The sequence below is a fragment of the Eutrema salsugineum genome, unplaced genomic scaffold (genome assembly GCF_000478725.1).
Source record: "Eutrema salsugineum unplaced genomic scaffold, Eutsalg1_0 scaffold_10, whole genome shotgun sequence".
NCBI lineage: Eukaryota > Viridiplantae > Streptophyta > Magnoliopsida > Brassicales > Brassicaceae > Eutrema > Eutrema salsugineum.
In genome coordinates this window covers 8,834,172-8,849,245 of record NW_006256908.1, presented here as the reverse complement: position 1 = coordinate 8,849,245, position 15,074 = coordinate 8,834,172, and the positions used below count along the sequence as shown (strand labels likewise).

At 37.0% G+C, this 15,074-nt stretch overlaps 1 protein-coding gene across 1 annotated transcript; it reads left to right on the top strand.

The window, feature by feature from the left end:
- Positions 1–107: 107 nt before the first annotated feature.
- Positions 108–14,775, top strand: LOC18027540 (protein SHOOT GRAVITROPISM 6). The gene is given in 52 exon segments (XM_024160906.1): positions 108–321; positions 528–618; positions 725–779; positions 867–914; positions 916–1,014; positions 1,452–1,523; positions 2,051–2,141; positions 2,254–2,349; positions 2,750–2,828; positions 2,910–2,973; positions 3,337–3,440; positions 3,658–3,763; positions 3,934–4,023; positions 4,157–4,234; positions 4,456–4,523; positions 4,612–4,711; positions 4,806–4,913; positions 5,577–5,666; positions 5,754–5,819; positions 5,917–6,012; positions 6,114–6,188; positions 6,396–6,455; positions 6,640–6,729; positions 6,877–6,998; positions 7,161–7,290; positions 7,369–7,448; positions 7,826–7,961; positions 8,251–8,332; positions 8,491–8,636; positions 8,728–8,808; positions 8,917–9,017; positions 9,451–9,689; positions 9,775–9,884; positions 9,997–10,122; positions 10,214–10,288; positions 10,370–10,503; positions 10,592–10,664; positions 10,781–10,912; positions 10,997–11,172; positions 11,254–11,376; positions 11,471–11,531; positions 11,607–11,702; positions 12,100–12,200; positions 12,527–12,632; positions 13,009–13,122; positions 13,222–13,296; positions 13,436–13,534; positions 13,627–13,698; positions 13,780–13,865; positions 13,949–14,039; positions 14,139–14,246; positions 14,322–14,775. Coding segments are annotated over 52 exon segments (5,121 nt in total). The 5' UTR covers positions 108–281; the 3' UTR covers positions 14,502–14,775.
- The last annotated feature ends 299 nt before the right edge of the window (positions 14,776–15,074 follow it).

Sequence of the window (15,074 nt, the reverse complement as noted above, 5' to 3'; positions counted from 1 at the left end):
TATATATCCGACCCGGGTTGTCGGGCATGGGTCCATCGTTTTCAATTGGTTTCATATATTTGTTTTCTTCCCCAAACATTTTTCTTTTTAACTTTCAAGTCCTCCGAGAAGAGGCCGACGCAATTATAACTGCCGAGCTTCCGTTTCCCGGTCGGAAAGCTTCTTGGTCTGGTCACATCGTTTGAATCTTCTCTGTCGGAGGAATCTTGATCGATCAAAACTGTCAAATTTTGACATTCGAGGTTCTGGGTTTTTGATTTGGTGGAGCTGATTTATATTGAATGGCTTCTTCAAGTTTGGGGAGCTCAATTCCCGCGCCAGGTAACAGTTTCCAGAATCTTCAAATTTGTATTTTTTTTCCTTCTCAGTTTTTTGTTTTCTCTCAATTGATCGGTTTATTGTTTGATCAAAACTTTTAAATTATGTAATTGGGTCAACATTTGTTGTGGCAATGGCTGTTTTCCTGATCAAGTCTGATTTTGGACTATAGGAGACTCAAGTTAACATTTTGATCGTTTTTTTGGCAGAGGCTGTTCAACTTCTGGTATCGTCTCTAGCTGATGATTCCTCTGTGGTCAGAGAAGCTTCCATGGCTTCCCTGAGAGACATTGCCTCTCTGTATGTACCATTTTTCTCTTTTTCATACACAAGACATGCAAACTTCGATAGATGCACAATGGTTAGTGGGATATCTCTGATTCCGAACTGTTGTGTGAGTTTCCAGGAATCCGCTTCTGGTTCTCGATTGTTGCTATGCTGTGTCACGTGGAGGACGAAGGGTAACGTTTTGTTTTCGCTTGTTTCTTTTTCTTCGTCTGTTGTTTGCTTTAACCGGTGCATAAATATGGCACTACTCGGTGTTGCAGAGGTTTGGTAACATGGCTGGGGTTTTTCAAGTAATGGCATTCAGTGTTGTGCATTAGAGAAGAGGGGGAGAGTGATGAAAGTTTTCATGGGAAAAGCTTGCTAAAGATTGCTACAGCTGAGATATATCTTCAAGGTATGTTTGTGAAAGCTGAACCTATACTTCGTATAGTTAGACAGATTAACATATAGAAGATTGGTTTTTCGATGCAATTTTGAAAATTTAATAGCTTGTTTGAGATAAATAAATGACCTTTCGCTCCTGAAATTTTATGTTTCCATATGTCTGCTTTTTTCCCTCTACCGTCTATGTGGCATTTGAAGCTTAGAAGGGTTTGTACATTTTTCTTATGCGTTGGACAGAAGATAGATCTATGTGGCTCTTTCTTGTAGTAGAGGTTACCTAGAAATTTGACGTACATATTTCAGGATTAGATGAGGGAGACATTCTCATTAAGCATAAGTAACAAAATAATATCTAGACAAATCAGGGGAGACGAATTGCAATTCGTACAAACTTTCTCGCATTGTTCGTACATATATGTTTCCTGATCATTTTAGTATCTTTTATTGGTATCATAACGTAGGAACTAAATGCTGATTGGCAAAGGCAAGCATCTGGGCTACTTGTCTCCATTGGAACACATTTTCCTGATCTTGTAAGTCTTCTTCATCTATATTCCTCTTTGCTAATTCAAGGGGGGTGTTTCTGGACTTTGAGAAAACAACTGTTTATTTAGATCCGTGCGACTGTACATTCCTGAGTTCTTGCCTTATACACAAAGGGTTGCTGTATTAGGGTAGCTGTACAACATGATCGGTGGTGAGATGCAGTTCGATATATATTTACTTCTTGGGCTCTGCACATATGTGAATCTAATTTTAAAAATAATCAGTATGCTGAAGTAGGTAGTATCTTTGATAGACTGCATGGCACAGGATGAGTTGCTGCTGAGAAAACCATAGTAGAGACTTTCACCTTTTGTCATGTTAACTTCTGATTTGAAGCATTTTAGATAGTCGCATAAATAAAGCTGGTCCATTTTCTCCCTACTGTCAGTTATCGGGAGATGACAGCCTATTGCATTAGACGTTGGCCTTGATTTTCCTTCACCAATTTTTGTTGAATAAAGTCCAAGTTATCTGTTTTTAGCGTAATTTTGATCTTTCTTAACTGAAATGACAGATGATGGAAGAAATATTTCTTCATCTCTCTGGTCCGGCTTCAGCTGCACCTGCTATGGTTCAAATTCTTGCTGACTTTGCCTCATCTGATGGTTAATACTAACTCTCATCTGCGTTCCTTTTTTTTTTGGTTTCTCACATTGAAAAGTTTAGGGAAATTGCACTTCTCTGATATTTTGAACTACTTTCATGTCTTCTTTGAAGCTTTGCAGTTCACTCCACGACTGAAAGATGTACTTTCAAGGGTGTTGCCTATTCTTGGGAATGTTCGGGATGTGCACCGACCAATATTTGCAAATGGTACAGTAAAATTCTTTTATAGAAAGTGCCAATTTTTCTCCTTTATCGATAAGCTGGATTGTTTTTTTTTTTCCTGTATTATGTGGTTAGTTTTTTTTTTTCCATTTAAATCTGGCCTAATAGAAGGGTCATCATGTCAGAGTTTGCTTAATTATCGAACCAATATGGAAATTTAATTCATAGTAACAGAAAAGGTAGGATATTAACCTGTTGATCTGTACACATTCGAACTCTCCCAATGGGTGAAGAGATGACAAAAAACACAGATCATGCAATTTGTATGCGCGCTAAAAAAAACACAAGGAGGAGCCTGTATATTTCAAATACCTCACCTTGTCTCTAGTACCATCTTATGTTTGCTTATTTCGTCTCATATATAAATCATTGGTTTTATGTCTAGCGTTTAAGTGCTGGTCTCAGGCAGTGTGGCTATACATCACAGATCTTACCTCAGATTCTCCTCTTGACAGCGATGTCATGTGAGACCACTTGCTTTGTTCTGTTTTATATCTACTAGGCTTTGTGTTTACGCACTCAAATCAAGATTTAATCCGATGCAGGTCCTTTCTAAACTCAGTTTTTGAGCTGTTGTTGAGAGTTTGGGCAACTTCTCGAGATCATAAGGTGAGTCCATGATGTCGTTTAGCATTATTCTCCACTTTAGGTTCTAATATTATTGCATCTTCCAGTTTAAAAGATATTAATCAAGAGATTACCACGGTAAGGATATGGTTCATAATTGTTCACAGACAGTTTATTTTATATAAAAGTTGAAGACGAGTGAGATTGTGTAACTTTATTTATAAGATCAAAGAAGAAAGGAAAGTTTATCTTTTGGTTCTTTTTCTCCCAGTAGTGATTCTCTTATATTCACTGTACAGAGAGATAAATCTCGGCATGATTTTGATAGTCGGCTCTTCACTTATTCTCCAGACATGGCTCTTTACTTTAAAGTGTGCTCAGTTTGCTTATCTTCTGCTGAATAAGGTACGAGTATCTACTGTAGAGGCGCTGGGTCAGATGGTCGGTCTTATCACGCGGACACAACTGAAATCAGCATTACCAAGGCTTATTCCAGCTATACTTGAACTGTAAGTTCTGTTTTTGATTTTATTTTTCTTTCTATCTCAACCTTTAATTTTCAAAGGTCCAGAGCCATAGTAAATTCGTTCTCTGCTTCATATATTGCCCAACAAATTAAAGCTTCATTAAGTTAGAAAGACATGTACTAAGGCATGTGATGTTTTTTTTTTTGTGTAGACTTGTCTTTCTTTTTAATTCTTAACGTAGAGATTATTTCAATTTTAGGTATAAGAAAGATCATGACGATGCTCTTTTGGCGACATGTAGTCTTTACAACCTATTAAATGCCTCGTTACTTTCTGACTCAGGTCCTCCACTGCTTGATTTTGAGGTAATGGTGTGTCTATCATTTTTTTTTTCTTTTTCTTTTTCTTAGGTGCCGCATTATCTACAATCATCTGGCACAACAACTTTTTTTTTGGATGTGATGGTTTATGCTAGGAATTGCAATGATAAGATACAGGTTATGCTGTGTTTCAGTTAAGTTTTATTTATTTTCAGGACCTTACAATTGTTCTGTCAACACTGCTTCCTGTGATCAGTTTTAGTAGTGTAAACAAAAGGTGTTCAGGTATATCAATGGGACGTAAGGTAAGTCAGTGTCGCTTTCATTTTATGCTGTTAATGCAACACAAATGTTTCAGGCCTCTTTCATTTTTGCAGCCTTTGTTTTGGGAGTGATGTGTAGAAATCTTTTGCCCGTTCTTTATTCTTTCTGTTACAGGCATACAATGAAGTGCAGCGGTGTTTTCTGACTGTTGGCTTGGTTTACCCCGAAGATTTGTTTACATTTCTTCTTAACGTGAGGACATGTTCTTTCGATAAATAAATAAAATATATTTTGTTTGATAGATATGGCTCTAGATATTCTTTATGTATGCATTGCGAAACAGTGGAAATACGTAGCACTTTTATTAGGCTCAAGAACTATACCTTGGCATGCTTCTATGTAATACTTTATACTAGATATATTTATGTTGAAGTAAAATTTGAATCCCTGTATTCCTTGTATATTTTCACCAGAAATGCAAGTTGAAAGAAGACCCCTTGACGTTTGGTGCTCTTTGTGTCTTGAAACATCTGCTTCCGAGGTGTATTTCTTTATCCTTCATCAGTATGATGTATTAATTTAACGTTTATGTCCTATCCCAACTTAATGATGTTGCATTGCGTTTGGAGGTTATTTGAAGCGTGGCACTCAAAACGGCCTCTTTTGGTTGATGCTACAAGGTCTTTGTTAGATGAGCAAAGTTTAGCTGTTCGAAAAGCTCTCTCAGAGGTACTGAGCTAGCATATATTGTTGTTTTTTACTCCTAAAATATGCATGCTTTAACATCGCCACTTGTGATTTTGTTCTTCTGCTTTGATGACAGTTGATCGTGGTCATGGCTTCACATTGCTATCTGGTTGGTCCATCTGGGGAATTATTTGTTGAATACCTTGTACGCCATTCTGCAATAGGAGAGACTGACAATCTGAAGGTAAGACGAGAACATAATAATCTACTTTCAAAATCAGTTATCGTACTCACCTGAAAAACTGAAAGAATAATGTGTGCCAATGAACGTATGACAAGGAAGAGGAAAATTACTTTTCTTGACGAAATGTTACAATACATTTAGATAAAGAAGATCACTGCTCCGATCCGTTGGGTTTGGATTGCCTTCTTTATTGTTATTTATCTGCACTTAATGAATTATGAGAAAAGGCAGCCCAAATATGGACATCCTCACTTCCTGCCGAGTATTCCAAATGCAGTGAAGAATTACTATATAAGTTGGCATTATCTCATGCACTTATTTCTGATGCTTCAAATTTCATCCCCCAAGAAATATATATATATATATATATATATATTTATATTTAATTGTAGTGATTTTTGGACTTTGTTATAAAAACAACTGAGCCAGGTATTAGGTTGCGTCCTGGGTGTTGCTGTTTGTAGAAATCTAACGTTACCCTAAATCTGGGACATGATTATCTTGCTCCAAGTAGTGTGTTATCGAGTCTTCTTATTACCTTGCTCCAAGTAGTGTATTATGGAGTCTTCTTACCACTGCACATATGCTACTGTTGTTTTGAGTACATAGCTTGAACAAGTTTGAAGTACTGTCTTTCTTAGTTTGAGATGTAAATATTTCTAGGCAAAAGGAGAGGCAGTTAGTCCAACACAGCTAAGAGCAGTTTGTGGAAAAGGTCTTCTGCTCTTGACCGTTACAATCCCGGAGATGGAGGTGCTGCAAATTTGTCTTTTAAAATACGATTTATCCCATTTACTAATAGTTTCAAATTCTAATGCTAAAGAGGATTTGAAATTGCAGTACATTCTTTGGCCTTTCCTACTGAAAATGATTATCCCTAAGGAGTACACTGGCGCTGTTGCATCAGTAAGATCTTTCTTTTATTGCCTATTTTGAGTTTTTTTTTTTTTTTCACATCAGAGACTAGACCTGAATTAAAATTATTATCGATTTAATTTGATAGGTCTGTAGGTGCATATCTGAACTGTGTCGTCGTAGATCTTCAACCACCCCCATGTTGATTGAGTGTAAAGCTCGCGCTGATATTCCTAGCCCTGAGGTGAATTTGTTGTTGTAACCTGTCATATGATCTATAAGTTTTGTTGTCTATGGTACAGTCTCAAAATTGAAAACTCGCATGTACACATACTACAAATGCAGGAATTGTTTACCCGTTTGGTGGTTCTTTTGCACAACCCTCTGGCAAAAGAGCAGTTAGCAACCCAAATTTTGACGGTAAGTATGTGTCAGTAACTTCAGAAAATCCTGTTTTATATTCACATTTTATGTGCCCATAATTCCAGAACATACTTCTCTATTCCTCTTTTTCATCAAGTGTATATGCTTCATCGTTATACCGCCTACTATTTTTAATAGCTCATAACAGGAGTATTGTATCTTTTAAGTTCTGTCTTTATTTAACTACTCTGTTAATACCTTCAGGTCCTTGGCTATCTGTCTCCTCTTTTTCCAAAGAACATAAGCATGTTTTGGCAAGATGAGGTACTCTGTCGTTTGCTACATTGCTCAAGATACTAGTTTTCTTAAAATCGTTTCTTGTACCTAATCAGCTACCAGAGAACGATATATGGTCAGATTGCATCGTAGATTTCTAGTATCTTTGTTTCTTGCATCATATTTTCTGTAGATATGCCCCTAATTATTTATCACATTTGGTAAGCTCTAGATTCCAAAAATGAAGGCGTATGTCTTTGACACAGAAGATCTGAAGCTTGATCCATCCTCTCAGGAAAATTGGGATGACATGATAATCAATGTAAGCTTATTCAGCTGGTGTGAAGGGAAAAACATCATAATGAGCTAAAGTTTCTTTAAAGCCTAAATATAAGGAAATTTAATATGTTAATTTGACCAGTCATGCTTGTTGCATTTATTACGTCTAAATCATTATTGTATTATACAGTTTCTAGCAGAATCACTAGACGTCACCCAGGATTCTGATTGGGTTATATCTCTTGGAAATGCCTTTGCAAAACAATACATTCTTTATACTCCGGATGATGACCATGCAGCACTTCTACACCGGTATTATTCTTGCTTTTTTTCTTTTCAGATCCCGAGAGATGACTAATAAGTTTCAAATTGTCTCTAAAAGCTGCACATAGACTTTAGTTTATAGCAGAGTGTATTTATATTGATTATTGACCGCAAGACTGTGTCGTAAAGCTCTTGTTCTTTGTGTTTTAGTTGCATGGGAATACTTCTCCAAAAAGTTAATGATAGAGCATATGTTCGTGACAAGATTGACTGGATTTACGAACAGGCTGACATATCCATACCTGCAAACAGACTTGGTTTAGCGAAGGCCATGGGGCTGGTATTTTGAATGTCCTTGTCTTTTTCTCTCTCAGATCTTGATTTGGAGCCTATGTTAATATGCTAATTGATTGCGCAGGTCGCGGCTTCTCACTTGGACACTGTACTGGAAAAGCTGAAAGTCATTTTGGATAATGTTGGGCAGAGTATTTTCCAAAGGTTTATCTTGCTTGACTTAATGAAATCACTACCATTTTAATACCTAGACATACCTGCATATATGCCAATCATTTTCGAATCTATTACTTACTTTCTTTTAATTAAAATATATCACATATCTTTCAGTAGTGGAAGGCAGTATCTTGAAGGTTTGTAAATTCTAGCTAACCATCCCAACTTCTTTATGTGTATATTAAGGCTCATTAAAAGCTGCAGTTGCACTAGCAGAAAATATTGTATCAAAAGATTTCCTGATTTAGATAATTAGTTCATTCATTAGTCATATTGTTGCTTCCAGGTATCCTAGAATTTGTCACTTTACAGGTTTGTGAAACTAATAACATAAAACTGACTTAATGTTCTTGTGTCAATTCTAGGATCTTATCTCTTTTCTCTGAGAGCTATAAAACAGAAGACAGTGATGACATACATGCTGCTTTGGCGTTGATGTATGGATATGCTGCGAAATATGCCCCCTCCTCGGTTATTGAGGCCAGAATAGATGCACTTGTCGTAAGTCTCTAAACGTTTATTAAAATTCGCATTTCTATTTATATTTACATACTATAATCTTCCACGATCTTTTCTAAATTTATGCTTCAAATTGACTTTGAGTCATATGCTAGGAAAACTCATCTAATGAAATTAAATATCGTCGTATTAAGAGTTGGAAGTCTGAATAATTTTCTGTGGCCAAACAGTAACTTATGTTACATTTTAGAGAACTTGTTATATTGTTTCAGCACTACTTTTATTTTCAATTTGAATTTTTATAATCAGATTTCATTTTTGTGTCCCGCAGGGCACGAATATGCTTTCACGGCTTCTTCATGTCCGGCAACAAACCGCAAAGCAAGCTGTTATAACTGCTATTGATTTGTTAGGTTAGTATGATGATGGAGTCATTATTGCGAGTCTTATCGATTTCTTTTCTCTCTTTGATCTTTTTTATTAAGTTACACCGCTCCACGTGGTTTAGCTATAATGGTAGGAAAATTGTGGGATTATATAGGACCTTGATCTCTTGTCTTTTTGTGTGAAGGTCGTGCTGTCATAAATGCTTCAGAAAGTGGTGCCACATTCCCATTGAAAAGAAGAGATCAGATGCTTGATTATATATTGACTTTGATGGGTCGAGATGAAAATGAAGGTTTTGCAGAATCTAGTCTTGAGGTTCTACACACTCAGGTATGATAATCTACGGAAAGAATCTATACCATGTGGCTTTTCTTTCAAACAAGCTGTTACCATTCCTCTTTCTGACTGAAATCTTGTTCAGGCACTTGCTCTGAATGCCTGCACAACCCTGGTCTCTGTCGAACCGAAGCTAACCGTTGAAACTCGAAATCGTGTCATGAAGGTGATTAGCTTCTCGTTTGAATCGAGCTCAAAAAGAAAAGAATGAGATAAATGCTGTTTGTTATCTATTAATATTCTCTCTTGAATTTATGCACATTGTCTTGGGCAGGCTACATTGGGCTTCTTTGCTTTGCCTAATGATCCATCAGATGTCATCAGTCCTCTTATAGACAATCTTGTGACTCTCTTGTGTGCCATCCTCCTTACAAGGTATTTACTTGACAAGTTTAAATTCACCCAGCTTTTATGAGGCTCTAGATTCTCTTTTTTTTTTTTTTTGTCAAGTTAGTCGTATTTTGATCTGTTTATTATTTCTATTGATGAAATACTTTCTCAAAAACTGAAATCTTCGATGGAATCTCCTAAAATAAATTTTACCTGGTCTAGGTTTCTTTTTTCAGTCTGTACTTGTTTTCTTTAAGTATACCATTACAAGAGACATAATTTCAAATTGCTTTTCTCTTATAAGTTCATTTGATCTGTCTTTACTACATTGCATAACTTGCATGTTACTTCTGTTAGATTAGGTTCAATGATTATGGTGATGGATTTGCAGTAATCTCAAATATTGAGTCTTACTAAAAGTGCAGTTTGAAGTACTTTTGTTTTTCCGCTTATTCAATGATATATCTTCATGAACTAGTGGAGAGGATGGCAGAAGTCGAGCTGAGCAGCTTTTGCATCTGCTTAGACAGCTTGATCAATATGTTTCGTCACCCATTGATTATCAAAGAAAAAGAGGCTGTGTGGCAGTTCATGAGATGCTTCTAAAATTTCGCAAGCTATGTGTTGCTGGCTATTGTGCTCTTGGTTGTTCTGGGGATTGCCCACATAGAAAGTTTGTAGACCGCAGTATGCAGGGGAATTTTTCAAATCTACCATGTATGAAGATATGCTTAAACAATTTGTTATCTATTTATTCCATACATTATCTATCAGCTAATTATTTCCTTTGTTTGACCAACAGCGGTATTTTTATTTCCTGACCGCGAGGTATTATGTTTGGGAGATAGGGTCATAACCTATCTCCCACGCTGTGCTGACACGAATTCTGAAGTTCGGAAAATTTCTGCACAGGTATTTGATTAGTACTTATCCTGATCCACTGTGTCAATATGATGGGTGATGGTTTGATCTGAGTGTGACATTAATTGTTTCTATTGATTTCTCCTACTATTACTTTTGTTAGATTCTTGATCAGTTCTTCAGCATTTCGCTTTCCCTTCCAAAAGCTGTACTCTCAAGCGGGTTGGATTCTGAAGACTCCTACAAAGCCCTGTCTTCCCTTGAAGACGTCATTGCCATTTTGAAAAGCGTAAGCCTTTTGTGGTTAGGCTCAGACTTATCTTCTTTTCTTTTGTAAGCTTCATGTTCAGGGTGTCAGATTTCTTTGAACCGACTTTCAGGATGCATCTATTGATCCATCCGAAGTTTTTAACAGAATAGTCTCATCTATTTGTGCACTTTTAACGGAGGATGAGGTTTGTTTTCTTCCTTCTTTTGTATAAATTATAGTGTCATTGGATGGTTGAGGTCTCATTATGTTGTGGTATGTCGTGTAGCTTGTAGCAGCCTTGCACAGTTGCACTGCAGCTATCTGTGACAAAATCAGGCAATCTGCGGAGGGAGCCATTCAAGCAGTTACTGAGTTTGTTTCAAGAAGAGGGAGTCATCTGAGTGACACTGATATATCAAGGTACATCAAAGCTTGTTGTGATAGATGGTTTCGGTCCCTTTTTTACATTATTATCTGATGATCTTGTTCTCCTTTCTTCTTTTGGCAGGACAACTCAGTCCTTGCTTTCGGCAGCAGTTCATATAACTGAGAAGAATTTACGTGTTGAAGCGATTGGAGCTGTATCCTTTGCTTAACATTTGATTTGCACGAAATTTGATACTGCTATAATATAAAACTCAGTAGCATTTATCTCGTATGCTCTTAGTATATTACTGCTTACCTTAATGACATGAAGATCTCTGCACTAGCAGAGAACACACAATCATCGATTGTATTTAATGAAGTCTTGGCTACTGCTGGAAGGGACATTGTGACAAAGGACATAACTAGAATGCGTGGTGGCTGGCCAATGCAAGATATATTTTATGTAAGTACCATTCTCTTTGGAACTATGATATATTATTTTATCTACTTTTCTTTCATGGTTATATAAGATGAAATTTTGATGCAGGCTTTCTCTCAACATACGGAGCTTTCAATTTTGTTCATGGAACACTTAATATCCGTTCTCAATCGTAGTTCTTTAGTTAAAGGTGATAAGGGAGATAGTACTAGCCCTTCTTCTGAAACGCATGTAGAAGATGATATTCTTCAAGCTGCCATTTTTGCTCTCACTGCCTTCTTTAGGTACAATTATTTCATAATCGATCAATTTTACTTGTGTGTATGTGTTGCATTTTTGGTGGCTAATATACTCAAATCAACCAGAGGTGGCGGAAAAATTGGAAAGAAAGCTGTTGAGAAAAGCTACTCTTCTGTTGTTGGGGCACTCACTCTTCAATTGGGAAGTTGTCATGGACTTGCAAGCTCGGGTCAGCAAGATCCATTACGGTAACACAATTCAAGAAATCTATAAGCTGTGACGATTGGTAGTTGGTACCCTTACTTTAGTAAAGCCTTTCTGATATTTTTCCTTCTTAAGCAGAGTACTTCTAACTTCATTCCAGGCTTTCTGCGAGTGTGTTGGTGATTTTGAGATGGGCAAGGTACCTTTTGACTTCAACATTAAATTGGTTTTGTTTAGTTTCCAGTATGATGAACTGATACATGTCTTTGCTTAGATTTTGGCACGTAATGGGGAGCAAACAGAAAAGGAAAAGTGGGTTGATTTTATTGGCGATATTGCTGGATGCATTTCAATTAAGAGACCGAAGGAGGTACCTAGTTATTAAATGATTAGCGTTGTGTTTATCAGAGTCTCTGTAGGCTAACTGTTGAGTTCAATAATTGATCATCGGTTCATTAGCTGTGTCAATTGTGGCATTATGGATTTTCTCTTGACCATTCTTCTCGGGAAGTCATCGATGTGGAAATATGTGCATAGTAGTTTAGTACACATGAGGGATTCTTTCTGTCTGAAAAGGAATGAAATTGGGGAAGCCTAACCTATTCTTTAAGACAGCCTAACTGACTTGGTGGCTAATGCATCTGAACTCTTTGTTGCTCAGACCTTTTTAAGGAGACTAGCATAGAAAGAAATTTAGTGATAAATTAATGAGCGGTTACGGGTTCCCTTCAGACTTAAACTTAAATGTTTCAGTACTGGTGTTACAGGTTCGACATATTTGCATGATTCTAACGAAAGCACTAAATCGTCCACAAAGATTCCAAAGAGAAGCTGCAGCAGCCGCATTGTCAGAGTTTATACGCTACAGGTATATTGTTTTCGATGTCCTTACAATTTTTTCATTTTGATTTGTTTCCCACGTGTGTAGTTTTCTGGAATTTTACTCGTCTTCGTGAGACATTGATTTAGATGCGTGTACCCATTCATCTTGTATGCTATGTCTGGAAAAAAAAATTTAAGGTCAAAGTGAAGATAACAGGTTATAGTTCTAGGTTATGTGTATATAAATGAGTTAAGAGAAGAAAGTCAAAGGACTGAAGCATGATGCCTGACAGGTGACATGAAAAAGGAACAAAGCCCTTCCTTATTACCTTATCTTCTTAAATTTCCTCTGCTAATATATCTGAGTTGCAGTGGTGATTTTAGTTCTGTGATGGAGGAGATGGTCGAAGCACTCTGCCGACATGTTTCAGATGATTCTCCGACTGTAAGACGCCTTTGTCTAAGAGGATTAGTCCAAGTAAGAGTTCTTGTAGGAAATTTCTAGTTATCTATTTTGATTGTCTAAGAGGACTAGTGTAAGAAAGAATTATGTGGAGCAGTTATTATTTCCTTGCCATCATTATTCAAGCAGAAAGTGTATGCTCCTGTTGGATTATGATAATGATCTTAGATCAGCAATTAATATCTTAAGAACCGTAAATCATCAAGTATGGAGGTGTTTTATCTTTGACTAAATAAAATTAGTTTATACACATATTGTATATTCATACATATTGATGCTGACTAGTCTTTGGAATAAGGTGGTTTGGGAAATTTAGTTCGGTTTCTGCTGCTTTCTTTATCAAGTTTATTATTCCTTAATACATAACTTAGTTGCTTCGGGGTTTTGCCAGATGCCATCTGCTTGTATGAACCACTACACAACGCAAGTTATTGGTGTAATACTAGCATTGCTCGATGATTTGGATGAGTCGGTGCAACTAACTGCTGTGTCATGCTTATTGATGGTAATGGTCAGAGCCATTAACAATTCGATATTTTTGAAATGTCTGTCAAATTTATACGCAATTTGTTTGAACATTATATGCTTCTTTTCTTTTGTTTAGGTCACAGAGTCAGCATCTAATGATGCTGTTGAACCTATCTTAATGAATTTATCCTTTCGGCTTCGTAATCTTCAGGTAAGTTATCTGAAACAAATACGAGATATAATAAAGCTTTAAGGCCAGACTAAACCTTGAACGGAAGAAAAAAGAAACGCAAAATCAGTTCTCTAAGTTCACTAAACTGTTAGGTACATGGAATTCTAATTTGTAACAGGTTAGCATGAACCCGAAGATGAGAGCCAATGCATTTGCAGCATTTGGAGCATTAAGTAAATATGCTAGTGGAGGGCAACGGGAGGGATTTGTCGAGCAGGTGACACATTTTTCTTCTCGTTTTCTTTTAAGTGATATGAATGACGAGGAAAGAAAATCTTTAGTTTTATCTAATGAAACTGTTTAAACCAGATTCATTCCACCCTTCCCCGCTTGGTAGTACACCTCCATGACGACGATGCTAGCATAAGACAGGCTTGTCGGGTAATTTTCTTCATAGCCTTTTACTCTTTTGTTTTGTTTGAGATAACTTTGAGTCTAGATACCCGTTTTTATTTTGGGTAGGGTACCCTCAAGCGTTTTGTTCCTCTCATGGACATCAAAAACCAGTCTACCCTGTATGACTCACGTGCTTTTAATTCTGACGATCGGTATGTCTCGCCATCTTATGAGTACCGAATCTATTTTGTGGAAAATGGAGGCATTTATTTCCTAATGTTGTTTATATTTTCAGAACTGACTATGAAAACTTCGTGAGAGATCTCTCAAGGTATTTGGTTCAAGAGTCGGAAAGAGTTGATACTTACATGGCCTCCACCATCCAGGTTCAGCTTTCCTCGACTAATCACCATAGTTGCTAAATTCATTAACTAAATATTGAAAGAAAAATAAAAAATGAAGTGAGAAAAAACGACCTGGTGCAGGCTTTTGATGCACCATGGCCAGTAGTTCAGGCGAATGCAATTCACTTCTCTACCACCATGTTATCACTCTCAGAGGATCAGCACATAATCTCTCTCTACTACCCACAGGTATATTAAAGAAACTACATATATATGACATGCTTACAAGTCTTTACAAGTTCTCAAGCCCGTCTCTTTGTTCAGGTGTTTGAAACGCTGGTTAGCAAGATGACCCGGTCGCAAGATTCAGTTGTGAGAGCGGCATGCTCAGCAGCCTTCGGATTGCTGCTAAGATCAACCAAGTCAACATTGTGGAGAGGAGCTCGACTTGATCGGACTGACTCAGGTAGAAAAACCAATGATCCCGAGTCTGTCAAGAAATAAATACGTGCATTGCGGTCTGTGTGAATATCAACCGGTTACTGCCGAAAAAAATCTGGGGCTTTGCGATATAGATCCATAGGTACAGTTTGCAACGTGAAAGCCATCCAGGTTTGTGTGTCGTAATGTGTTTGTTGTAAAGTGTTTGTGTTGTAAGGAAATTGCGGCTAGTGTGTGTCATCTCCATTACCGAACTGAGGAAAGAAACAATTACACGAAACATTTACACGTAAGTGTTGTAGGCCCTGGACCTCTGGTCCTCTTTTGTTGACTGTGATTTTTGAGGCTTCTGGTAGATATAGCCGCCTTGAAAGAGTCCAATGTTGGATTTCATCTTCTTGTACTATTTTATAATGGAGTTTAATCGTTCTATAAAGTTTCAAACTCAAATTCGATTTTATTATAAACTTATAGATATATGTATAGGAGTGTTATCTTTTGATTCGTTGGGTGTGACTTGTGAGAGGTAGAGAGAGACGAGGGTGTGAGGGAAAGTAGAGATAAGATGTCATTTCTTATTATTCAACTTTAACTTACTTTGCAGGTACTCAGTCCACATATTATATACTAAATTAT